Source organism: Anas acuta, chromosome 10 (assembly GCF_963932015.1).
Source record: "Anas acuta chromosome 10, bAnaAcu1.1, whole genome shotgun sequence".
NCBI lineage: Eukaryota > Metazoa > Chordata > Aves > Anseriformes > Anatidae > Anas > Anas acuta.
In genome coordinates this window covers 13,230,460-13,255,390 of record NC_088988.1, presented here as the reverse complement: position 1 = coordinate 13,255,390, position 24,931 = coordinate 13,230,460, and the positions used below count along the sequence as shown (strand labels likewise).

General features: G+C 53.1%; 1 protein-coding gene across 3 annotated transcripts in view; it reads left to right on the top strand.

Moving 5' to 3' along the window:
* GNAO1 (G protein subunit alpha o1) overlaps positions 1-24,931 on the top strand; it is a 130,343-nt gene that overhangs the window by 61,800 nt on the left and 43,612 nt on the right. For 2 of the 3 annotated variants that reach the window (XM_068693112.1, XM_068693113.1), the window contains exon 4: positions 20,886-21,046. In XM_068693112.1, coding sequence (XP_068549213.1) covers positions 20,886-21,046 — 161 coding nt within the window. Of the gene's footprint in view, positions 1-17,573; positions 17,904-20,885; positions 21,047-24,931 lie in introns of those variants that run through there. The other variant, XM_068693114.1, reaches the window with a different exon arrangement.

Below are 24,931 nucleotides of genomic sequence, written 5' to 3'. Positions count from 1 at the left end.
CCCGGGGTGTGATGTTTCACATCTCACTGCGGGAAGTTAGGTGCCACCGGGAGCCCCCTTCCCCTCCAATGCTTCTTCGTCATCGCCTCCAAACCTCCCACATGTCGGTCGCTTTCTCAGCTCTTTTGGAGCTTCCTCTGGGGCTGGGTTTCCGGCAGTGCTCCTGAGCAGAAGGGGCCGCCACCCTCGCTGTGCCCCCACGCAGTGCTCAGATCGACGTGACCACCCCTTTCCTCTCCGCACAGCCTGGCACCGACAGGGAGCTGGGGGCTCTCCGGCCCTGTGCCCCGGCTCTGTTCCTTCGAGGAGGACTGGGAGCCCACCAGAGTCCTTTCATTTCTCCCGTCCCATGCCTGAGATGCAGTAGAAGCAGCTTGTTGTGTCCTTTCTTGCGTTGGCTGAGCCTCTTAGGAACTGCAGACATTTGTCTAGCTTGGACCCATTGAGAAAGATCTGATGGTGATGCTTTGACCTTTCTGAAGCTGCAGTATGGGGGGAGAGTAATTTTCTGGAGTTTTGCTCAAAAAGGAGTCACCCGTGCTGCCTTCAGGAGAACTGCTGTGCCAACACAATGGTTTCAGAGGACTCAGGTTTCAGGTCCACCCGCACTCCCAGCAGCGCAGAGCAGGAGCGACTCCAGTGACGCGAAACCTCACCAAATAATGGGGAAGTTACAGGAACATCTGGACAACTGGCTTAAAAATTTAGAAGCATCAGACCTGCCTGGCCTTGAGTTTGTGCGTGCATGTGAGAGGGTGAAAGACTGACTCCTGTCCTCTCTGCAATGGGGGCTGCCTTCAGTCTGGTGTCCAGGCACTGCTCTGGTCCCTGAGGGAGGGAGGCAGGAGCTGGTTCCTTCCCAGTGACACACTAGGAGGCATCGCCACCACAAAAGGATGAAGCCAGGGGTTGCTTCTTGTCCCCACAGCAACACCACACAGGTGCTGCACTTGGACTTCCACCATCGGGGCGAGAGTACCCGAGATCCTTGTGGCTGCTTCCACATGTGTTGGCGGGCAGAAGCCGCCTCGTGGATCAATTAGCGCATAACTTCTGCTCTTCTGAACACAAGGAGCTAATAACAAACAGCTTCCTACAGGAAACAAAGGCATTTATGGACCTGAAGATGAATGTGCCCACAAATATAACCAACCCTTCCACCTCGCCGTGGCTCTTGTGCTCAGGGTGGGAATGACCACCAAGCCCGGCGGTGGCAAGCAGCCCTTGCAGCTGGAGGTTTCAAGGATAAACTTTCCCTCCTGTTGCCGTCTGACATGAACATGCTCTGAATGATGGGCAGGAGACTGATATTTTGGAGGGTTTAATCATCAAAGCAAATCAAAGCCTTTTTTTTTTCCCCCTGCGCATTCAAACGAGTGATCTTAAGATCTACTCCCCTTCCCCGAGATGGAAGGAGCTGAATGCCAGCACGCACGCTCTGGGCAATTTTCTTTCTTTCCCTGGAAGTAATTTTCTTTCTAAAAATGCAGCTTTCTCAAAATCCCCCAATTTTCAGGGAAATTGAGTCTGCGGGAATTTCTGACAGTGACAAGCTGAGCAGAGCGCTCCGCGTGTCTTCCTTCCTGCTGCACGGCACGGAGCACTGCTAGCTGATAAGTGGAGGTGAGAGGAAAATTAAAGCGCAAGGAAGAAATTAAAGGCGAATATTTTGTCATTACTGTAATGAAAACATTTGATACTGCTCAAGTGACAGAATTTGATCCTGCCTAAATGAGACAGGGAGAGAACCACCTGCCAAAATCTGGTGACACATTTGTTTTGCGAAAACCGATGCAAATTCTACTTGTCACGGCACAGAGGAGAAACTCAAGCCTCCCGTTGGCTCTGATGGACACAGGATTGGCAAAGCTGAATAGACATCTAGTGTCAAAAAAAAAAAAAGGTGAAAGAAAGCTGAATTAGCATGAGCATCTCTCCCACAGGAAGGTGGGTACCTTCATCTGGCACCCGAGGATCTCAGAGGGCTGCACGCCTGCTTCCTACCAAGCAGCTGTCTCCCAGTCCTGTGGGTGGGCAGGGCACGCTCAGCCCTCACCTCGCCTAGCCTTTTTCATTATAATTATATATATTTTTTATTTTTATTGAATGGCTCAGGTTGGGAGGGCCCTTAAAGACCACCCAGTTCCAACCCCCTGCCATAGCAGGGATGCCACCCTCCAGATCAGGTTGGCCAAGGCCCCATCCAGCCTGGCCTTGGACACCTCCAGGGATGGGGCATCCACAGCCTCTCTGGGCAACCTGCCCCAGTGCCTTTTGGCCTTGCCTTGGTGGAGGAGAGGTGCCACAGGGAAGCAGGAGGAGCAGATGAGCAGATTCCTGGTCTCTCCTTCTCCTCTGCTGCATGCCAGTGGAAATGGGAGCAATTTCACCAGGGCCACTGGAGAGGCAGACTCAGAGAGACGAAGCAGGACCCTCGCCTCCAAATACTCTTCAGTGTTGGAGATGCTCAGCTTTGACTGGAGAGATGGAGAACAAGGCAGAAAACATCAGTGCAAAGACAAGAAACATGCTGAGGAGAAAAAGGAAAAATCAAGCAAGGACTAAAAGCAGGCATTTAATGTACTTCTGGAAAGACTTCTGAGCTTGAAAGCATCTGAAGGACAGGAAAAACTGAGTGTCATAGTCCCAGGAGACAGGGGCACAGCTCTTGAAGTATGTGAACTTCAGAGAGACACGGTCATGTGTTATGGCCGTGAGGCCTCAATTTTATTATATTTTTAATTAAAAGGATGCTTAGAATTTTTCCCACTAGCTGCTTCATGTTTTGATCTAGTCAGAAGGCAACTTCTGAAAAGGACTAGACCTGGAGAGCAACCCAACGGGGAAACGCTAACGAGTCCCTGCAACAGAGCGCTCTGCCAGAGACACGGGGAAAATGCAGCACTTTGGGACTCAGGCACGGCGGAGGCGCACCTGAAGGAGCACAGGATGCCTCTGCAGAAGGCGAGATCCTCCCTCCTGCCTTCTTGGGTGCTTGGAAGACACCCTGAGCGCATCATGCGGGAGGGAGAAGGCTGACACGTCTCTGCGGCGTAAAGCGCAGCCCGGTCTGTTGGGCCCGCTGGGACCGGCGTGCCTGTGCTGGGCCGTCAGGAGCTTTCCACTTCAGCTCCGTGAACACGATTCCTGTGCAGAACTGTCTGAGCATCTTTACTCTCTGAAGATCTCTGTGATTTCAACCGCTTCCTTTGACGATATAAATAATACGGTCTATTCTTAGCTCTACAGCAGTATACTCGCATCTTTATCTAAATTCTGCAGAATTTTCCATTTCAGATGTTTGGGCTTCCAGAGGCAGACTGCTGCTTATCCCATGCATGACATTATTCCTTTGATACATGATCTGAAAATTCAATTACCAGACCAATTACTGACTTTTTCTGAAATTTACAAGGAAAACATTAAAGTTTGATTAAGTCAGAATTCCCACTGGGCTGATCAGCAGTGAGACCAAAATTAAATTGTGTTTTTAAGAGCTTTGCCACCTTGCGACGCACACGAATTATCGGAATCTGAAAGCCTGCTGCCAAAAGTCAAAACAGAGAGTGCTGAGCAGGGGGAGACATATTTCACTCCTCGTAAAAGTGAGTACGTGCTGCTCTAGTTCCAGGGCTTGGGAAGGCCAGGTGGAGTCAAAGGTGCCTGTACAAGAGCTGCAGAGCGCGCTGGAACCAAGCACCCCATTAATTACACGTGCAGCTGGACTGAGGTGGAAGTAAGACGGGCCCTAATCCCCAAGTGTCCAAGGGGCTGAGCAGCATCAGAGGCAGACAGGCAACAAGAAGACAACGCCTTACCCGGAGCTTGGTGAAGAGCCACGCCATGTGGCATTGCCATCCCCGGGCTGCTCCAGGAGCAGGCAGAGCACCAAATGTTTCTTGCATCAGACAAACCGTGTAGAACTGAGTCGGGCTGTCCTCTGAGCTTGCAAACACGGCAGCTTCTCGTCACTACACATCTGTAGAGATCACGTACCTCTGTGTCATCTGCAGTGCTTTGCTTCCTCGGCTGAGGTCCCTGCATTAAGCTAGGGTGGATGAGGGCAGAGGCGAGCCGCAGGTGGCTAGGTCAGCCTTAGACACATTGCTCCGGAGCCAGGACAATGATGTCCCTTGTGGGAGGCTCTGAAATGCAGGGGGGGTTACTGGAGGATGTACAGAGTGGGCAGGTTTAGCCCTTACGGCTCGCTGCTGTGTGAGCCCAACTCGTTAGGGGCAGATAAACATCTGCCTAATTATGCCCTCCCAGAGACGGGGCTGGCATCTTAAAATACAGCACTTGCGCAGGCAGCTCGTTTGCTTCTGCAATTTGCAGGTGTAAAAAAAGCAAATTCATTTTCAGCATTTGCTTGGGGAACGGATGAATCAGTAAAGGACAGAGATGCAGATACACACGGCTGCATCACCAATTAAGTGACTGAAAACAGCTCAGAAACTCGGGGCTCCGAGTTTTTTAGCCGCTTTACGAGCTGGGTGAGGGATGGCAGTGTCTGTGCGAGGCTCCTCTTGGAGCCGGTGAGGGCTCTGAAGCCCTCGCAGTTCCTAGAATTACAGCCCGTTACTTCACAGCATGGAAGATGAGGATTTGGGTGCTTTCACATACTGATGACACAGAACTTCTTGGGGAAAAGTGGGGAATTTGCTAAATGAGGGCCGAAATGCTGGAATTTGCTGAGAGCTGTTAAGGTGCTGTGCTGGGATGGACGTCAGGGGAGCACACGTCTGTCAGGGGCTCTCTCCATCCACACTCAGGCACTCAGAGTCTGGGTGCAGAAGCTGTCAACCCCCAATTTTCCCCACCCCACAACCTCGCTCCCTCTCCCGGCATGACACCGAGGAGTGGCAAACAGCTCAGAACTGCCTCTGTTAACCTCCAGCCCCCATCCAGTCGGCGCTTCGCCATGCAGCGCGCTAATGCCTGGTGCACGAGCACTCAGCTCCTGCCTCCTCCTCGTGTGGAGGGGTTAAGGAGCGAAACGAGCGGTGCCGTGCTGGGGCTGCATTTCTTCGGAAGGCTCTGCTCCCCTCCCAGAGCCTCCGGATTCATCTTTCTTAAATAAACACACTTCAGAAATCTTTCGGAGTGTAAATAAGTCCGGGCAGCGGCAAGAAAGCAATTGCCAGTGCATAATTTGTGGAGCTGCTTGCAGCTGGCCCATCCTCACGGGGCCAGCCCTGCTGGTTGGCAGTGCCCTGTTGAGCCCTCGTTGATCTCAGCTCCTTCATTTAGAGAGGTTTCCATGAGCCCCGCTCATCCCTTCCTCCGCCTCCCTCCGCTTTTTTGGAGCTGTGATAGCCGAGACGCTTGTTGACTGCGCGCACTTCAAACAATAACCTTCTGAATGATTTAGCGACGCCGCTCCTCCGCTAACAGGTCCCACCTCGGATGAAATACGCCCGCGTTTATGTAGGGCAGAGGTTTCGGAACGCTATTAAATTTACATGGCGAGCTGGCAGCGCAGCCATCTTCAGACGCGAATGCAGAAAGGCAAAACCAGCCCGCACGCAGCAGCAGGGAAATATTTACGAACACAGGAAAATCCTGCCAGCGCTCATTGCCCTTTCGGGGGCTGAGGACAGTTAAGATGAAAATGGAAGAGCTTATTAGATCACGAGCCCAGCAGGCTGGCCTGGCAGGCTGGCGGGGGGAGCTTGCTGCTTCTGGGTTTTTTGCAGCTGGTTGTTGGACAGGCCCTGGTGTCGGAGGGCTTTCTCTGCGGCTTTTCGTAAAAATAAAGAGAGAAAAAGGAGGAAAAAACGTGCTGAGGTGCAGCAAGGGCCAGGAAATGCCACAAACCCGGTGCAGATACAGGCGTGCGTTGTCGGCCTGAGGGATCAGGCAGAGAAGGGTGCTGGGACTTGGAGGGACCCGGAATCGCAGGAGGGAAGCTGGGTTAGGCTGGGTTGCACAGAAGTTTCTTATCCCCACCCCAGCCTCACACAGAGCCTGCAGGTGGATTTTGCAGCCAGAAGGCCGATGTGCCACCTCTGCTCATGGTGAGGTCCCATTGCCACAGGCCCAGTCCCTCAGCACTCGGTGTTGGCTTCAGCCTTCCTGAGGGGAACCGTGTGGGTGTGAGGGACACCAAACCCATCAGCCGAGCTCCCGTGACCTTTGCAAGGCCCACGGCACTTGCAAAAGAGGAGAAGCGTTTACAGTGGCACCCTGGCTGAAATCCAGAGCGTGCAGATTACTTTTTCGCCTCCTTAAATATTCTGCGCGGTTCCTGAGAGCACCAGGAGAGCCAAAAGCACTGGAGCGACTCCAGCTGAAAGGGAGAGCTTGGTGCTGTTGGTTTGGCAAAGCCGTCTTCTCGCTTCTTGTCCTAAACCTTTCGGCGTGGTATCGAGGCCCTGCCTCGATATCCTCAGCCCCTGCCCTTAATCCGTGTCCCAGCCACTTGCACAGTGATCGCTCCGTGGCAAATAGGCGGTTTGTGTGAAGTTATTTGGGCTACGAAGGGCCTCGGAAACGTAAGATCTCTTTAATAAACTCACTGGGCTGTAGGTGGCAAAGAACCTCAGCAATTCCCAAACGGCCTCAAAACGCAGCGGCTGCAGAGAGGCAAATTAGTCATTTTATGCTCTAAATACTTAATGCCAGTGCTAAAAATGAAGAGATGGAAGAATGTCCCGGGGAAGCAGCCGAAAACAAACCCCATCCTCAGCTGGTGGAGATGAGTGCCCAGCAGCAGCGGAGGCGGCGCGGCGATGCTGGTTTCATCAGGTAGCAGCGGGCCTCTCGCCCGGCAGCGTTGGGAACGAGGGACGTGAAAGGCCCAGCGTGAGGCTTTTCTCTCCGATGTGGGAAATAAGGGGAGGGGGCGCAGGGAGAGATAGGAAGCTGGCACTGCAGCAAGGGATTTTGTGAAAAGGACTCACAAACATGAGCATGGTGTGCCTCCGGGATCAGCACAGCAGCGCTCCCAACGGGGGATAACCCAGGCAGGGATGGGGCCGGTGAGGCCGTGACTGTCCCCAGCTCCTCCCCGGTGTCCGTGCCGGGATGGGGTGAGGATGGAGCCACTCGGAGCCGGCCGTGAGCCCCGAGCTGCCGGCCTGGGGTCAGCGAGCTGCGAGCTGGGGCTCCCGGCCCGGCGCTTTCATTCGTTTGATTAGCTGCTGCTCCTCTGGCAGCTGAAAGGACACTTGGCAGCACCGGGCTTTTTGCATCTTGTGGAGCTGAATAGGAGGGAGTGGGGTTTTGGCAGGGACAGAGGAACATAGCGCTGCTCCAGCAACGGCCTCATTACCAAACGGGGTGGCTCACAAGAAGCGGCGAGGAGCTCTGGAGAGCTTTATTCTGGTCGGCCAACACCTACTGGAAACGCGTTTCCAGCTTGACCTGAAGATAGCAGCTGAAAGGGAGGTGGAAAAACTTGACAATTTGTATCTGCAGAGGGGATCTGAGCGCTGTGCATCGCTGTGCCGCGGGTCTGGACGCCAAGCTGTGCGCGTGTCTGTCAAGAGCGAGCAGGCGAGCTAAGCCAGAGGAAGGATGCCACGAGGGGGGCACAGAAAATTGGGCAGGTTTTGCGGAAGGGACTGGTGTGCTCCAGGCTGTCCAACAGGAGCTCAGCTCCTGGTTGTGTTAGGACCAAGTTTAACAGCTGCACTGTCACCTGCTTGAGGGCTCTTGAAGTAAAACAAGGTGAGAAATCAGCCAGCAAACCGTGAGCAGGAGCTGGTCACCCAGCTGGCCGTACCACCAGCTCTGACCACGCTTATTCATTCAGACATAATGGCAAGCCTGTCCGTCTGCAGATACCATGAAAGATTTGAGCTGGTTCATTTTAAGAGAAGTCTAGATGAGAATTTTTAACAAGCCAGGAAAAATCCATCCTGAAATTTTCTCTATTATGCCTAAGCAATGGGATTTTCAGGAGCCTTCATTTTGCCCTGTTGATAGCAGTCTCCTGTTGGGCTCAGCGTGGCTCAGGTTAGGTCAATAGCAAGTGCTATAGAAAACCCCAACCCAGGTATTAATATTATGAGCTATTTTGAGAGCTGGTTGGACGGAGGGTGGTGCCAACAAAGAAGCACACGGCGCGTTTAAGTGTGGCTGGGAGCCTCGAGAGTGGCCTGGAGTATTTGCAAGTGAAAACTGGATCTGGTCTGTAGGAATCGTTTCCTCTAGGAATGAAGTTCAGGCACGTCAGGATGGAAGTTACAGCTGGGGAATGGGGTCTGGGAGCGCTGCAGAGGAGATTAAGGTAGCTCGTCAAGTGGGCAATGCTCACAGCTGGTACCCCCGTTTCAGGGCTGCTCACAGGGATGCTTTTTGTGATTCTTAAAACTGAGTCTTGTCCCTACCGGTCCCAAGCCCCAAGAGCTCCCCGTTGTCCAGGTTTGCTCCCTGCTGGGGCGGTTTGGGAGGAATTCCCTGGCACTAAGCTGCAATAAAACCATTCCAGGGAGAGGGAGCGAGAAGCAAACCCGCTCGGTCTCAAGACTTGCTCAGCTAGAGCTCCACATAGCATACCACGATGAATAATAAACAGCAGTCATCCAGCCGTGCAGAGCTGCTCTGCCCACAGTAGAGGGTGCAAAAAAAAAAAAAAAACAGCACGGGGGGAGCATTTCCCATGTCGGGCTGAGGCAGTGGCTCTGCCTTCCCCAACCTTTTGCTCGCGTGGTATTGATTGAGAGGAGGTACAAAGGAAAGACATCCGTTAAGTAAAATGTCTCAGCGTCAGGCAGGACATCAATGGGCAAGTCGTTCATCATCCAAAAGAGCCTCTGAGGAAAAGGAGGGGGAGGAAAGGGGGTGAAGGAAAGCAGGGGCAGGAGGAGATCCCGTCCTGCTCCTGCTGCTGGGCTGGGGAGAGCCCACACTGCCAGGGCCGCCTTGTGCTGTGCCGACCCGAGGCTGGCTCCAGCCTGGGGAAAAGCTCACGCTTCTTCCTCCTCCTCCTTCTTCTCCTCCTCCTCCTTCTCCTCCTCCGAGCCTGACCCAAGGATCCAGCAGCTGGCTTGGCATTCACCACCCCAAGCTTTTAGGCGTTCCCGTGAGACGGCAGGGAAGGGAAAGCAAGAGCAGGGCATCTGCAGGCAAGGTCTGTGCGCTCCCAGTCTGATATAAATCCCATAAACAATCCCAGGGACATTTACCACTGCAGCCACTCACTTAAGGGCGAGGAGCACAATAAATGGCACTGCAGCCTTTCCTCATCCAGGCGGGGTGCTGTGGGACAGGGACACGGGTGTCACAGGCTTCACCCACAGCCCACTTCCAGCCTTAGCACAACCAAACCGGGTTAGTTCTGCAGCTCGGGTTGACATGGATATTCAGGGTAACGTGCTGTACAGCTCTGGAAGCCTCCAAAATGAGGGGAAAAGGGTTTCCTTTGTAATGGGGAGGTTGTGAGGGATGTCCTGCGGCATGTCCCGTCCCGCTGCCCCGCGGCGCAGGGCCAGGAGGCAGCGGGGACCCAGCGCGGTTCCCAGCGGTGCCGCAGAGCTCCCGGGCCCCGGCAAGGCTCTGCCTCGGACAATGGATTATTTTTAACTAGCTCGGATCTTCAAACACTGTAGCTTAAAAAAGGGGAAAGAAAAGAATAGCTGATTTGTGCAAGCTCCCCTGCTCCCATGAAGGCGATGGAAGCGGCGCTGTGCATTTCAATGGGGGCAGGACCGGGCTTCTCGGGGGATAAATCGCACCCTGTCCATTCCCCTGCTCTGTGCAGCCACTCCTGGCTCTTTCCTGCCCCCCCCCAAGGACACCCCTCTCTCCCTCCCTTCCCGATACGCTCCCCGGCAGATTTTTGTTGTTGTTGTCACCGAGCTATTCATTTTCCATAGGCTGCCTTCATTCCCGTGGCCTTTTGCAGCTAGGAGACAAGATGTCGCCTTGGAAACAAAGCCCCTGCAATGGCTGGAGTCTCTGGGATCGCTCTGTCTGCTCCCGACTACTTGTAGGTTATTTTGGTTAACCACACAACGGTGCAGTGGGCTCGTAGCCAGCGCAGAAAGTAGCCACGGGCTCCATGGCATCGCTCGCCCCGCTGGGGATGTGCCCTGCATCTCCGGGGAGCACCGCGCATGCAGGGGCGTTGCTAGAGGCTGGTGGTGGTGGCAGAGGCAGCTTTCCAAGCCCAGCTCCGAGTTTTCCTGCCCTGTGCCACGGGGCGAGGCGGGGAGCAGCACGAGGAGCCCCCCAGCTCGGAGCTGTGCGGCTCCTCCTGCCCCGAGCGCGGCCGTGGGAGAGGTGTGGGGCTGCTGCAGGGCCCCCACGGGGTGAAAGCTTCCTTGTAGGCTGCTGCAAAGGTGGATATAAAAGAAAAAAGAAACAAAAGCTGATTAAAAGAAGCTCCCCAATCCCCTGCTGGTAGCTGAAATATTTCCAAACCAGCAAAAGATTAGATATATATTTTTATTTTATTTTTAAATCAGCGTCTAGGCCTTGCCCCTCGTGCCAGCGCCATCCTCTGCTCCGTGGGACGCGAGGGGGCTCCCAGCTGCAGCAGCTGGATGCCTGGCACAGCCGGGCTGGCTCCTGCAAAGAACGGGGGAAGCAGCGGAGGGGAAGGAGGAGAGCACAGAAGGAGGATGCTGCGGAGCTGAGCACTGCCCGGCCGCAGCTGCACAGGGGTGTGAGGGGCCGGAGATGGGCAACGCTGTGCCTTAGGGGGATTCCCCACCTGTAGCACAGAGGGATACGCAGGGATGAGCACTTTTGCTGTTTCATGCGTTTTTCCATCGTTGCTGAGACTCGGGATGCTCCGAAATTTTCCTATCCCTTCTTGTACATCCTCACCGGAGCGATTGGCACCCTTGCCAATACTACATGACGCTGTGGGCACGGAGATGTAGGACTAATCCAGCTACGGCAGGTTATGGGCCTTTTGGTTTTGACACTCTTTGATGCTATATTCGTGCCAGAAGAATAAATAATAAATAAACACAACAGCATCAAAGATTTCTTCTGGGCCCCCAGCCTATTTCTGCCTATCCTTGTTAAGCCGTTCCAAAGATGTTTCTCTGCTGGCATCTTATTTTACGGACTAACCTGTCATCCAGTGCTGCACCTGAAGTCCCATTTATCCACCCTCTCTGAAAATAAAAGTCCTTGCTAATAGCCCTGAGCACAGATTCCCCTGGAGTGGAAACACTCGCCCCTGGCTCCCCAGAAGTGGCCTTTCTGTGCCATTTCTCAGCCTGGCAGGAAACCAAGGCCGAGCCCTGCGCCCAGCCACGGGCACAGACGAGACAGAGGTGACCAGAGATGCCCCAAGGCCACCAGGTTTCCCTCCTGCCCTCCTTCCCCTTCTCCCATCCATGCCCTGCCAGAGGTTTGGGGAACTTTCTTGCTGCTCCTGTAAGGAAAATATAGGACAATGTTTCTCTGCAGCAATGCGGAACCACGTATAAGCAAGTCTGTGAGCGTGGACTTGGCTCTGCTAAGCAGAAACTTGCTGAGGGTGAGTCTCTGTAAGCCCTGCTGATCAAAGGCACAGCTCCTCCGAACCTCCTGCAGGCACTGGGGGCTCGATTTTACTGGAGATAGAGCAGCGCAGGAGAGATTTAGCTGCAAATTTGTCCTTCATCCCCTATAAACTGGGGCTCGTAGGCAGCCACAAACACCTCCAACAGCCACTTCTGCACCCATGTCCTCAGCAGGCCTACGGACCCCACCAGATGCCTCTTCTCCTCCCAGCAGGACCACATCCAAATGCTTCTCATTCCCCATTTCCTAGGCTTCTTGGTCTTCCCTGCAAAGAAAGTCTGTGAGCAGCTGGAAATGAAGAGGTAGGGAAGGTAAATGAAGGCTGTAGGAATAATAAGTCATGGGGGAAACCTTCTGACCAGCAAATGGCATCTTGTCTCATCTCAGCCCATCCCCTGCACCACGTTAACGTGAGCACGGAGACCTCCAGCATCTCCGTGTGGCTCCATCGCTGCCTGTGTGCAGCTGGAGACTGAAAAGAAAAAAAAAAGAAAAAGAAAAAGGAATGAACCCAGCGTAGTCAGAGGCAGTAGGTGTGTGCGTTACTGGGGCAGCTGCCTTCGTTAGCTGCATCGGGAGCCGCTGCCAGGGAACATCTTGGAGCAACTGCAGGTTTGCACACAACGAGGAGCAGATTTTCCATCTTCTCTTTTTATAGCGGCTCCCCAGAAGATCATCGTGCTTGGGAGGGAAAGCTGTGTAAAGCAGAGCGCTGCCGTTTTTCTGGGGGCCCTCTTCCCCACGTACTTTTTAAACAAACAGAGGAAGCCGAGGCGAGTTTGCAGAAGTGACTCAGTTCCCCAAGTGCCCTCGCTGCCGTATGTGATGCCCTGGTAGTTAATGTTCAGCCGACTGCCAGGACAGCTATAAAACCCCAGTGCCATCCTGTCTCTCACCATGCGTACGTGCATCCTGACCATAAATCCTCCTCGGAGCTTTTTCCTTCCTCTGGAACTGGAAAAAAATTGTCTACAACGTTAATCCTGCCACGCTGTGCTTCCACTGTACCCTAGGTCCACACGCTCTTGCTCTTCTCCAGAAGCTGTGGAGGAAGGGCTTACTTCACTGGGATTTACTCTGGGGGCTTGCAGACATCCCCAAAGCTTTAAGAACGGCAGTTTCAAACGTTTCCCAGGGGTACGTGCAGCCTCGCTGAATTTCGGAAGCTGTTTCTGGCACAATTTCCTGGGGCGTGGAGATGTCAGGCTTCGCGAGCCCCGTTTTGCTCATGTGAAGCTCAAGTCGAACACGAGCAAAACCCTTTCATCTGCACCCAGCCGTGATCATCTTGTGAGGCATTTGATGAAGGAATACAAGATGGAAAGACAGAAAATTGTGGGTCGAATCCAAATTAAAACTGTAAATAAGTGGCGAACAAAGAACAAAAGATGCCTGATAAGCAGGGTCCTGATATGCTTATTGCTAGACCTGGACAGAAATATTTGATGAATTTACTGAAAAACAGACTAGAAGAAAACAAAAAGACTTGTTAAATGAGGTCAAAATCTAGAGGTAGTCATGGCCAAGATGAGGTTCTTTGAAAATTTGAAGAATTTTTCAAAAGGAAGAAAATAAATTTTCAGTCCTGGAAGGCCGGAGTGATTTGATGATTTTTTTCCAACTTTTCATTTGGAAACAGATTTTTTGCTTGAAAATTGGCCTGCATTGCAGACAATAACCTCCCACCCCCTGAAAAACCAAAACCAAGATGAAGTATATTGGTAGGGCTCAAGGAAAGTGCTTTGACTGGGTGTGAAATGAAATTTTCAGAGGTTTGGGGGGCTTTACAGAAGGCGGCAGGGGGAAATGTTTGATCCAAGCTGATTTTTCACATCATCTAATTTTAAGTTCTGCTGTCAAGTAGAAAATCCATTATTATTTGGCATCTGTGATAGCTGCTCTCCCACCATCGGTGTAAGAAATAATTTTGGGACACCCTGTCAGGCAGACGGCGTGGGCAGTGGACACCCCACCGACCCCCTGCTGTGGCTATTTCAGTGGAGAGCAGGAAGAAATCCCTAAGCAGATATCCCAAGTGCAAGTACGGCTTACAGCAAAGAAAAAAAGGCAACTAGGATGCCACAAGGAGCTGAAATTTGGTAGGAAAGCTGAAATTTTGGTGTGTGTGGATTTTTTTCTGTCCACCTTGTCCTCTAAGTACGTATCTTCAATACAGATCTCCAAGTGAAACAGGACCATAAAGTGAAACAAGGCTCTTTCTGGTCGAGACACCAGCAGTTCTTTCAGGGCGCTGCAACCTACAGACTTGGTCCCTCATCATATGACGCGCTGATAAATCTGCGGGATTAATTGTGGAGTGGATATGAGCACCCAGCGTTCAGCATCGAGCCCTGAACATTTCGCTAATTACTGGGTTCCCGCACCGCACGGCTTCCCAGCAGGAGGACGCTGCCCTATAAATCATCATACAAGAGCGGCATTTAGCCAGAGATTTTAAAAAATCCTGCTTTGTACTGAGAATGCTCCCAGCACCGGGGCTCTTTTCCCGTTCTGCCCCTTCCCCTTTGTGGCTAGGAGAGCTCTCAGGACAGAGTGGGCGCCCCCCCTGCCCTGCCACCCTGCAGCGGGCGGGATGCTGATGTGGAAAATCTTCAAGACATCCAAAGAGTGGAAAACATGCAGGCTAAAGCCATGGCTAATTCCTGAGCCCAGCAGAGGCTCCATGGGGCCCCGGTGTGTTCCCAGAGCCCCCGGCCCGTGTTCAGCCCCTCGCTTGGCAGGGACTGCAGGACAGTTCATTTATTTTGCACATCGCGGGAGCCGATGCGGTTTCCCCAGCTGCTCTCCCACCGGGGGATATCAGACATTCCCCTGCCGTTTACTGCACCATAAGCACTCCGCTGCTGCTTAATTTTATGGACTTTCACCCAGCAGAGATGATTTTGGAGAGAGGAGAAGGGCAGAGCAGCGAGAGCAACGCACTGTGAGGATTTCGCTCCCTCGCCTTTCCCTGCTCCCAGTCCCCTCCTCGCCGCCACGTCAGAGCACTTCCCTGCCGAGCAGGAAGCCATGCGGGTAATGTCCCCCATCTGCGCTCCCTCGCTCATCCTCTCCCTGGTGGGCAGCGCTGTGTGTGCCTGAAGGTACCGCCAGCCCTTTCCGTGAGCACGGGATCAGGTTTGGGCTCGCGGGTCCCTTACCCAGGCCCTCTGCTCGGTGCCTGTAGGTCCGAGGAGCCACCGAAGCGTCTGTCCCCAGAGGGATGCTGACATGGTGCCACTTTTTCACCTGTTAGCCTCCACCTGCTCCCTCGCTAAGGGATATGAGGATATAATATGAAGGAGGAGGTTTCCTGCGACAGAAGAAAGAAATTGGTTCTGAGGGGCATTTCCGTACCCTTCAGTGCAGCTGGTGGTTCAGGACCTATTTTGAGACCATTTCACACATGCTTCCCGGTGTTCCCATCCTTGTGTGGAAAACCAGCTCCTCTCTCTGCTGTGTTCCCCTTCGTCAGCTCCCAGGATTGCCAGGCACAGTCAGCGGGGCCAAGCAAACAGGGAAGGGGGAACGAGGCTTGTACCCACATAGAGGCTTGCTGGTTTTATCTGGCTGCGGTATCACACAGAATGGCTGGGAACCAAAGTAGTACCGAAGACAAAGCTGCCTTGGAGCCACGATAACCTCCGCTATCAGCCCTGCTCGGTGTCTCCCCAGGCCGAGCAGCGGGCAGAAAGCACAGCAGCAGCGGCGTTTCGGGAGGAAGGGAGCTCCTAGACCAAACAGCAGGCACACACACCTTGCTCGGCCAGGGCAGTCCGAGGTGAAGGGCCCGTCCTGGCTCCAGCAGGATATAAAAACCAGGGTTTGCTAATTGTGAGCCAGACAGCACGGCCTCAGGAGATCTGTGCACGTCAGGGCTGTCGGGCTGCTCCCTGCACACCACTGCCTGCCAGCAGCCCTGCACCCGAGCCACCCAGCCTTTCCGTGAGCCCTGGGACACGGGCAGGGTGAAAGACAGGCTGGCGTGACGTTGTGGAAAGGCAGCCAGAGCTAACTGAATTTGGTGGGCTCGGCTTGGCTGCCTGCAGGTCGTTAGAGAGCACCACGGGCCTTGCCTTGGTGTGAAAGCACCGCAGGCCCCGCAGGCTGCAGGCACCGCCAGGGCCTGCACTGAGCGTGGAGGCGGGTGGGTGTCTGAAGGAGGGGAAGGCCATCCCTGCCGTGGTGCACGGCGATGGCCTCGTGCCAGATTTCCACAGATTCGGGGGTCAGCGCTGAGACACAGATGTGTGAGAGAGGGGGAGAGTGAGGGGGAGAGTCACACGTGTGGCTGTTTGCTCAGTGCCTGCAGAAACTCCTATGGACTTGGCCCCGGGCCCTGAGTGCCTCTGGAAGAGGCGTATTCCCAAGCTTTGCTTTGTTTCCAGAATTCATTCAGGCTGCAAAGAGTGTGAAAATAACCAGCTTTTGCTGTGCTGCAGCCACACTTCAGCTGTGAAACACGGTCCAGATTCCCGAGCTGCTGCCTAAGGAGGAGGTTTTTGGTTTATGAGCCACCTTCTGCCCCCGAGTTACAGGCCCTCGTTTCTCTCCCTGATGCAGCAGAGATGCACACAGCTGTGCCTCGAGGCCAGGATCTGGTCCCCAAAAAAAGTCCCCCCTCCAGGGACATCCTTTGCAGCTGCTGGATGCTTTCAGTAAATCAGTTCGATTTCACCCAGGTTCCTGGCTGGCCACAGCCACTCCTCTTTTTTTTTTTTGGGTTACACAAGACTGGCTTGCTGATGGCAAGCACCATGTCTCTGATTTTTCTTGCACCACCAGGAAGATTTAATGCTGCTCTTTTGCTCTTTTTCTGCAATGTTGAGATGCAGCTTGGAGTACAACACGCCACCAGAGGAAATTGCCCCAGTGTTAACCTTTGAGATGGGCTGAGTGGCATGTATGATTAATCAGAGTAAATAACAGCAAAAAAATGATATTTACTGAGATTTAGTTCTCCAAAGAAAGCGCCATGCAGTATGGCACAGCGGGGTCAGCTCTCCTGTGAGCCTAAGTCAGTGCAGCTGTGTGAGGTTTAGCAGATTTGTACCACATAGCTCCACATAAGTCTCTACAAGTCTCTCCTAAAAGTCTCCCTTTCCCCTGAAGTCTCTCCATCCAGAAGACTGTTGCTTAATGGGAAAAAACGTCCCCTAATTAATGTCCAGACAGCTTCAAAGGGTGGCAGCCGGATGGTCGGAGAGATGGGGACCTCGGAGCCCCACTTCGATGCAATACTGCGGCGGCGGGGGCACGAGCAGCGCCGCTGACATTTGCAGGCACAGATCGTAGCTGGGTGAGGAACAAATAATTAGGAGTGATTTATATCTGCATGATGAAAAATAATGGCTTGCAGAGACAAACATGACTGCCGGTAATGTCTGCCTGCTATGGGGAGCCCCTCTTCCTTCCAGCAAGGTAACAAATTAATTGGGGTGTGTGGCTGCTGCAAGCGAAGTCGTAAGTTTGCTTGCTGCACATCCCCTGTGTGCTGGGTGACAATGACATATGGGAGACAATTAAATAACCGTAGTTACGGCCAGGTTAGTGAGGAAGCAGCTCCCCGTGTGAACTGGCTTTATACCGCGTGTCTGATGCCCGGATAGATGCAGGGTGAAGAGAAAAGTCTCGGTGGCTTCCCAGAAAGTTACCAAGCTGCTTCTTCACCTCTGTCCAGGGACTTCACTGCCTCGTAAAACCCCACCTCGTCCCGGCCATACCGAACCCTCCCCAGTTCCTCCCCAGGAGCGTAGGTTTGCTTTTTAACAAGGGGCCATTTGGTCTCTTAGCTTGATCGTTAGAGACCCAGCGTGTAATTTGCAGTCCCACGGTTTGGGAGCTCAGCTCTTTCTCACAGCCAATGCCCAGCCAGCCAGCTGCGATTTTCCTGCTGTAGGTGGACACATTGAGCACTCGGGAGTGACACGGAGCTGAACGAGTCCTGCTCTCGGTAATGAATAACCCAAAGACAATCAGCTTGAGGTCAGGGTCTGACCCGCAGTGACAAAACGCCAGCCCCTTGATGTAGCAGCAGGATGCCGGGGGTCACGCTCCTCCCGGATCAGAACCAGCCTGAAGGAGACCGGCACCAACCCCAAAACCCGTCAGCTCCACATTAAATCACCCCAGCCCTCGCCGCGACACCCAGCTAAGGAGGCAGTGAGCCGAGCGAGCTTCTCCCAGCCTCCCAAGACTCAACTGAGCGGATGAGACCTCTCCAGAGGCATGAAAATCGTGCCCACCAGCCTGGAAATCACAGCACCCTTCTCAGCATCGCCCCAGAGACGAGATGGCGAGTGCTGTCCGCCCCGAGAGCACAGAGGGGAGGCTCTGGGGACGTGCAGGGGCAGGGCTGGAGGAGGAAGCACCGCACCATTTTGTGCCTCCTTCCAGCGGTCCCAGGGGCAGGCGGCTGCTTATTTTTAGCTCCGGAGGTAGCTGAAATACCACCGTGATATTCATTAACTCAATCCCCGTCGGATGGGAGCTGCGAGGCGGGGCGGGAGGCGGGGGGGGGGGGCGCTTGGTCTGGTTTGTTTTGCTTTATTTAATTGCTCGCTTCGGCACAGCCGCAAAGCGTGGCAGGAGGCTCAGCGCCTCTCACCTCGGGAGAAGAGGGAGCGCCAGGCCCGGGGGAGGCGGGAGGAGAAAAGTCAATCAGGCAGTATTTAAAAACCTACCTGCTGGGCCCGGAGGGGGCTGCAGATTTTAATGTCATTCCCAGCTTGAGATGCAGCCTGGAGAGCGAGAAGAGAAAGGGGGATCTGCTCTTCCTGGCTCCTTAATTGCTCGTTAAAGCATCTAACAAATGCATGGACTCGTGGATGGCCCCACACTCCTTGACAGAGGGGTTTTATCCTTGGTAGGGGGGAGAAGTATTTTTAAAGCTGCTCCTTTCCCCTGCTTCTGCTGGGTGTACAAAATCGAGAGTGGAATGTTTCTCTGGGCAAAACAAAACCCAGTCTGGGACAGGGCTGCTCCCGTTCAGCAGGAGCAAGGAGCCCTCCTGCCCCAGCTGCAGCTCCTGCAGGGAGCTTGGCCATCCCCAAAAGAGACTCCCAGGGACTGCAGGGTTGCTGCAGCTTCTCTCTGCTGGCATCAACCAAAATAATGCCCTGCCCTGTGAGCTGAGCCCCACGGCCAGCCCGAGCAGACGTGATACCTGTGGCCTGGGATGCTTGTCCCCGCAAGGGGACACCAAGGCCAAGAGGCCATCAGAGATGAGCAGATGAGACTTAGGCCTGTAAATCCCCCCCTACCTTATTGCAGGTAACATAAGAGAGGCTTCCTACCCCCCTAACCGAAAGCATCTCTCTGCAGAGCAGTTTGGGCAGCTTGCTAAGCACACAGCTGAAGTCAGCAGCGTGTCCGTGAGCTGGACGGCAGCCCCGAGCCCGCTGGCCTTTAGCAGCTCTCCTGTTATTTAGAACCTGGGGAAGGAGGAGAATTACAGCTGCAGCAGGGCAGGGAAGCCATACCGATGATTTATGAATATTCACTGAGCTCACGAAGCCCTCCGGGGCAGAAAACAAGCTTTTGAAATGAAGTGAACTCTTCAAGGTTCTTCGTTTGCCTTGGCTTTGAGGCGTGAGTCACCAATACTATTTCTCGAAAATGAGCAGAGGCTGTTCGGAGGGCTGGAAGGATTTCTGGGCACTACAAAATGAAGTTAAGCATTCTGTGAAAAAAAGACTTCATGTTCATAAAGTCTTCAAAGCGTAGAGACTCCCCCCCATTAAGTTTTATGGGATGATGTCTCCATACAGTACTGAGCCTTCAGCCCGTAAGGACCTGATGTTCTGGGGAACTGAAGCTCTTCGAGTGTTGAAATCTCCAGCAGCTTCTGTCTCCAGTGCTAGCAGCTCGGTGCCCTGTGATTTTTCATCGGTTTCATTAAACTGAGGCTGCAGAAGGGTTTTGATCCCGGCTGTGCAGTCTGTGCCATACACGTTGTCTTTCCTAGCCATGCAACCAGGTTCTCGTGGTGCTCCCCCACATCTAATCATCACAGTGACCGAAGGAACAGTCCCTAGGGCAGCTCGGTTTGTTTTCCATCTCTTCATACAGCAGAGACACAGGAGCACAGGACTGGGGACATCCCGGGCTCATGTTTTGGTAGCCTGGACCCCAGGGGGCTGATTCCCCAGCGGGCTGGGGAGGTGACACCGTCCCGATGCCCTTGGGAACCCTACAGCTGCCCAAAGAGATCCAGCCCAGGGGGAAACAGGGATGGGGATGTACAGGGATGGCAACAGGGATATACAAATGGGATGTGAGTAAAGGTAATGAAACAAGGAGGTCGTCTGCACCAGCTTGCTGTAAGCACAAATGCAGGATAAGAGCTCCTCTTTGCCAATTAATTATAGTAATAATAATTGGTTTTGTGTCAGCTGGCAGAAATGTGAGACTTCGCCAATTTTTTCAATTAACAAAGCTATGAAAGAAAACCTCTGCGGATTAGCCGGCACCCCTGGGCTTCCAGGAGCCTGGGGGGGGGGGGATGCGGGAGGGTTCCTTACTGCAACGCGAGCAGAGGTGGCCACGAATTCGGGTGTCCTGCTTCACAAACGAGGGAAGCACCAGCCCCTGCGGGCCGTCACAGGAGGGCTGCGCTCAGCTGTTCCGAGCCTGTCTAGACGTTCCCATCCCAAATCTGAGACATCTTCCAGACCCGGGCTGTGTCAGAGCAATATCCTGCAGGAGAAGTTGCGGTTCCAGTGAATCAGATTTTTCTCACCGAAAAAAGATTCCATCCGAAAACCACCAGCTGGCCCTGCCCGCCCTGCCATACTCCTTAACCACAGGAGATTCCTCTCCATCTGAGTCACAAAGCGGCACAGACAGCCAAGGTGTTATGTTAACAGGAGTTAGCCCCCGTCGCAGAGACAGGCTGGTAGGAAAGAACAGGAATTCAAAAAAAAAGCAATAAACCAGCAGCTGAAAAGCACTGTTTTTGGAGCCTTTTTGCTGCCCGTTCTGCTGCAGATGGTCCCTGCTTCAGCAAGGTCACGAACCTGGTAAAACGGGGATCATTGCAGGGGATGCAGCACTCCGATAGGTGTAGGATGTATTTGTGCATACCTGGATTTCTTCCTGCTACCGAGAGGCTCTGCCCATATGTGGTGCCAACTCAGTTGTCTGCGGATGAGCAATATGTGTTGGCACGAGGTGGGCTGCACAAGGACCCGATCCTGCTCCGGCAGGAAGGGCAAAAGGAGGACGAGAAGGGCAAAAGGAGGACAAGATTTCCAAGGAAATCTTGCTTCGTCCTCCTTTTGCCCTTCCTGCTGGAGCATACGGTGTGGATCCCGAAGCCCCATCCCGAATACACAGCCCCCTGCCCCTGAAGGCCTGGTGCACTGTTTCTGAAATCTGCCTTCAGCATCCGTCTGACCTCTCCTTTCTTCCCTCTGCAGGCTGATGCCAAGATGGTCTGCGACGTCGTAAGTCGGATGGAGGACACAGAGCCCTTCTCTCCAGAGCTGCTGTCGGCTATGATGAGACTCTGGGCAGACTCCGGGATCCAGGAATGCTTCAACAGGTCCCGGGAATATCAACTTAACGACTCGGCCCAATAGTGAGTACTCCCATTGATACATTTTTGTGTTAAGCAGCTGCATTTGGACTTGTTAAAATTTTAACCAAAATGACCCCAAAGGTGTTAGCTGCCTCCCAGCACTGGATCTGATCATGGCTTTGCTTACAGAGGAGGGTCTGTGATGTGTCACAGGCTGCTGCAAGGTAGGAAGGTGCAGGCAGGACTTTCCTGTCCCCTTCTGGCCAGTCTGGGGTCCAGGACCCTGAGGCCAGGTGCTCAGACTGCTTCAAAACTGTTTGAGGTAGGTTTCTACAAACCGAGACAGACCAACCCATGTCTGTGGCTGATGGCTTCTTCATTTGTCTGACAGATAACAGGAGGGTGTGGTGCCCTGCTTTGTATAGCAGTACAGCTCTCGGGTTTGTTTTTCTGATAGTCCTACAGAAGGGTAGGGGAAGTATTTGCATTTACGGCGGCGGCACATTATTCTTGTAATACCATCGGTGGCATCCATACCATTAGGGACCATGGCCAGAGGTTTTCTTCATGGTGATGGAGTCCATGGCTTTGGTTCACCCCATTATAAAAACAGGACATTTGCCCATAAACAGCTGCTCTGGCTCTGAAGAAACACTGAGTGTTCCCCCTGTTCCAGCTCAGACCCATTCCTAATGGTAATTCTTCCAACGTGCTCGCCTCTACCTAGGCAGGGAGACAAAGCATTTCATGCCATAATTTCAGTCCCAGCAGCTGTTGCAGGCAGGCAAAAAGTCCCTGTGGCCCTGTACTGTGTCTTGGACAGTAGTCAGTAAATCGTGGTGAAGTATGAGGAACGAGCAAGCACAGAGTGATCCTTTTCCCAGTTACTCCCCAGCAGTCTGCTTCGATAGCCACAGCAGTAGAGGTTTCCCAGAGTGGTGACAGGGGAATGCTCTGTCCATGCTTCTGGCTTTCGCAGTGTCCCGTGTCAACAAGCCCAGCAGCTGACTCATGCTCTTCGGGAGCTGCTGCCTGCTTGGATTGTCTGGCACCTCTGCTTAGACTTTTCCTGGATGTCGATCAAAACACGGACCCAAACGCCGGGGTGGCTGATGATTTTGCTCCGCGCGGTGGCCCTGATTGTCACCAGCCTGCACCAGCTCCTCCCATCCAAGCTGGCAGGGCACTTCGGGAGCGCAGAATTATTTCTGCTCTTGCGGCGCTGCAGCAGAACGCGAGCGGCGATGACACATCGCTTGGCACCGCCTGAAACCCAAACGGGAGCTCTGCAGATGTGTGCCTGGTGTCACAGCATCCCACCCGACCGTTCCACACCACGAACCACTACAGCCGAGTGACGATCCCAACATTATGCTGACTTTTAATCACGACTGGGTGGACAGCTCTGCTTAATCTATATTGCATTGCCGGTAACAGCAAAATCTGCCTTTTCTTGCCAGTTTTTTTTTTTCGCACAAAATAAGGATCTGATGGCAAAAGCATACCATTAGAGAGATAAATTGTAGAGAATGCCAGTCCTAATTGCATTACAACCTTGTGGAAAATTCTTCAATTGTTTTAGAGCCAATTACCTTGAGGAAAGCATTTTGATTTTCCTTCCGTGCACTACAGCAGTTGAAAATAACAAGCGTAGCCCTCCCAATGTGACCAGATGCTGGGCAATTCATCAGCAAGGGCTCTGAAACCACAAGCAGCTTCTAGGCTCTGTGCTGTGGTATTCACAACAATATCAACGCGTAGTTGCAGCCCAGTGCAATTATTTTCGGTGTCTAACAAAGTCTCTTGTGCTGCACTGGGATTCTCAAGCCAGTCAACGCAAAAAGAGAGGAGATAATAGGAGAAAGGATGGAAGGAGAGGAGAAATTCAGGCTTGCTGGAGCAAGCAGGAGTTTCGCTGCTCCTTCTGCAATCAGTTGAATCAGGGAACCATCTAGGTTGGAAAAGGCCTTCAAGATCACCAAGTCCAACTATCAGGCTGACCTGCTGGGTCCCATCACTAAGCTGTGTCTCTTGTTTGGTTAAAGATCGATGCTATCTTTTATAATAGGGCAGACAAATGATGGATTCAGCCGTGTGAATGAAGAATGGGAGCACACAGACCCACATTCCCAGGGAGCTGGTGGCAGGGTGCATTGCTGTTCACCCTCTTGGATGCACCCAAGGCAGAGATCTGCCACATGAAGCTGGCAAAATGGCTTTTGGAGCATTTCCCACTTCTCAAAACTGGGGACCCAAAAAGAAAAAACACCTTTCAAGGGGGTGGCGATGCCACAAATCTGTCACAAGAAGAGGACCCAGACCTTTCCCTAGAAGAGCGCTCCCATTTCCTACCCACGGGCTGAGAAAACCCCAGCCTCTCCTGCTCCAGGCTGCTGGTTCTGCTGTGGCTGGACAACAATTTGTGTGCTGAAGGTACCAAAGCCCTTCGCATCCCGTTCAGGAGCCTCTGGGGGCTCAGCCACCACGGGCAGCGGGGCCTCCAGGCGTCCCGCTGCACCTCCAGGCCCTGGTGCCTCGCACCAGATGGCGATGGAAGCAAGAGCTCACTTGGCACTTATTCACGCCCAGTGGACACCCAGTGGAAAGAGGCACATTTCTCATTTAATCTTGCAGTGCTTCGGGGTTGTTTTCTTCTGCATGAGAAAAAGAAAAAAAAAAAAGAGAGAGACAGATTTCTGTTTTTTGTTCTTCTCTCTTGGGGAAGGACTTCTCTTTATTGACACTGATACAGGCTTTGAAACACCAGCAACTACAAAACGGGTTTTCATTAGGGCTGAGAAAAATAAGTCCCTGAAAAAAAGCTGAATGTGGAGTTCTGCAGAGGTTGAAAACCAGTGATGGAGGTGAGCTGGGCTGCTGGCGTACCGGCACCTCTCTTATTTCAGGCTCCTCTTGGTGCTGGGCCTGGCACTTTTGGCAGGAGGGAAGTTTGGGAAGTTTGCTGCTGGGGCCAGGGCTCATGGCTGCTTGGCGTGTGCCACATAGCCTGAAGGTGGTCGGGTGACCTGCGAGCTGGTGGCCAGCACCAGGGGAGCATCAGGAGCAGCTCAGGCACCTCCCCTCGTCCCCAGGTGCCGCACACCCCTGGCTATGCTGCGAGCTTTTCAGAAACATTTTCAAGGAACCGCTGCTTGGGCTTTGCTCCGAGGTCAGCCCTGGCCTGGGGCATTAGTGTCTGCTTTATTTAATGAAGGGACACGGGCCAGACACTGTGACTGTCCCCTGCGTCCTGCAGCTTCCGCAGTGACGGCCTCCAACGAGACAGAGCAGCCAGACAAAGCCAGCCCTGCTCTGTCACCAGCCTCGCTCCCCTGGCCAGCGCAGCAGTGATCCTGCGGTGCTCTTCCAGGGCTTTACCTTGATTTTTTTTTTAATGGCTCAAACAACAGGCCTTCTGCTCTGTGCCCTGGGAGACCAAGGCACAGGCTAATCAACAACCTCCGAGAGCTAGCAGCATGGTTCTTATTAGTCTGTCGTTAATTTCTCTGAAAATAGATGTAATATTTCTTATTAGCCTAAACACGGAGTGATTAATAACATCCCTCCTATCAAAGATGGGCAGGAGCACATCGCTGTCTGCTCTCCCGTGCATGCCTGCCTAACAGCGTGGACTTTCCTGCAACTCTTACTTCTTTTAGGCTCTAAATTCAGCTTGTCTTTAGCATGGTTTTTATACCTGCTGCAAAGGAAAAGTAGAAAATAGCACTTCTGCAAAGCAAAAATGAGACAGAGGGAAAGGGGAGGTTCCATAAGAGGCCTCCTGCGTCTTGTACAGCAAAAAGTAAAACAATACGGACAGGAAGAGAAGGGAAGAGAGCAAGAAGTAGCAGTGGGTTTCATCATTTTTCATTACTGCATTTTTTCATCATTCCCTAAGGCAAATTTACGGGTGGGTTGAGTTCTACATTCCTAATCTCTTGATTA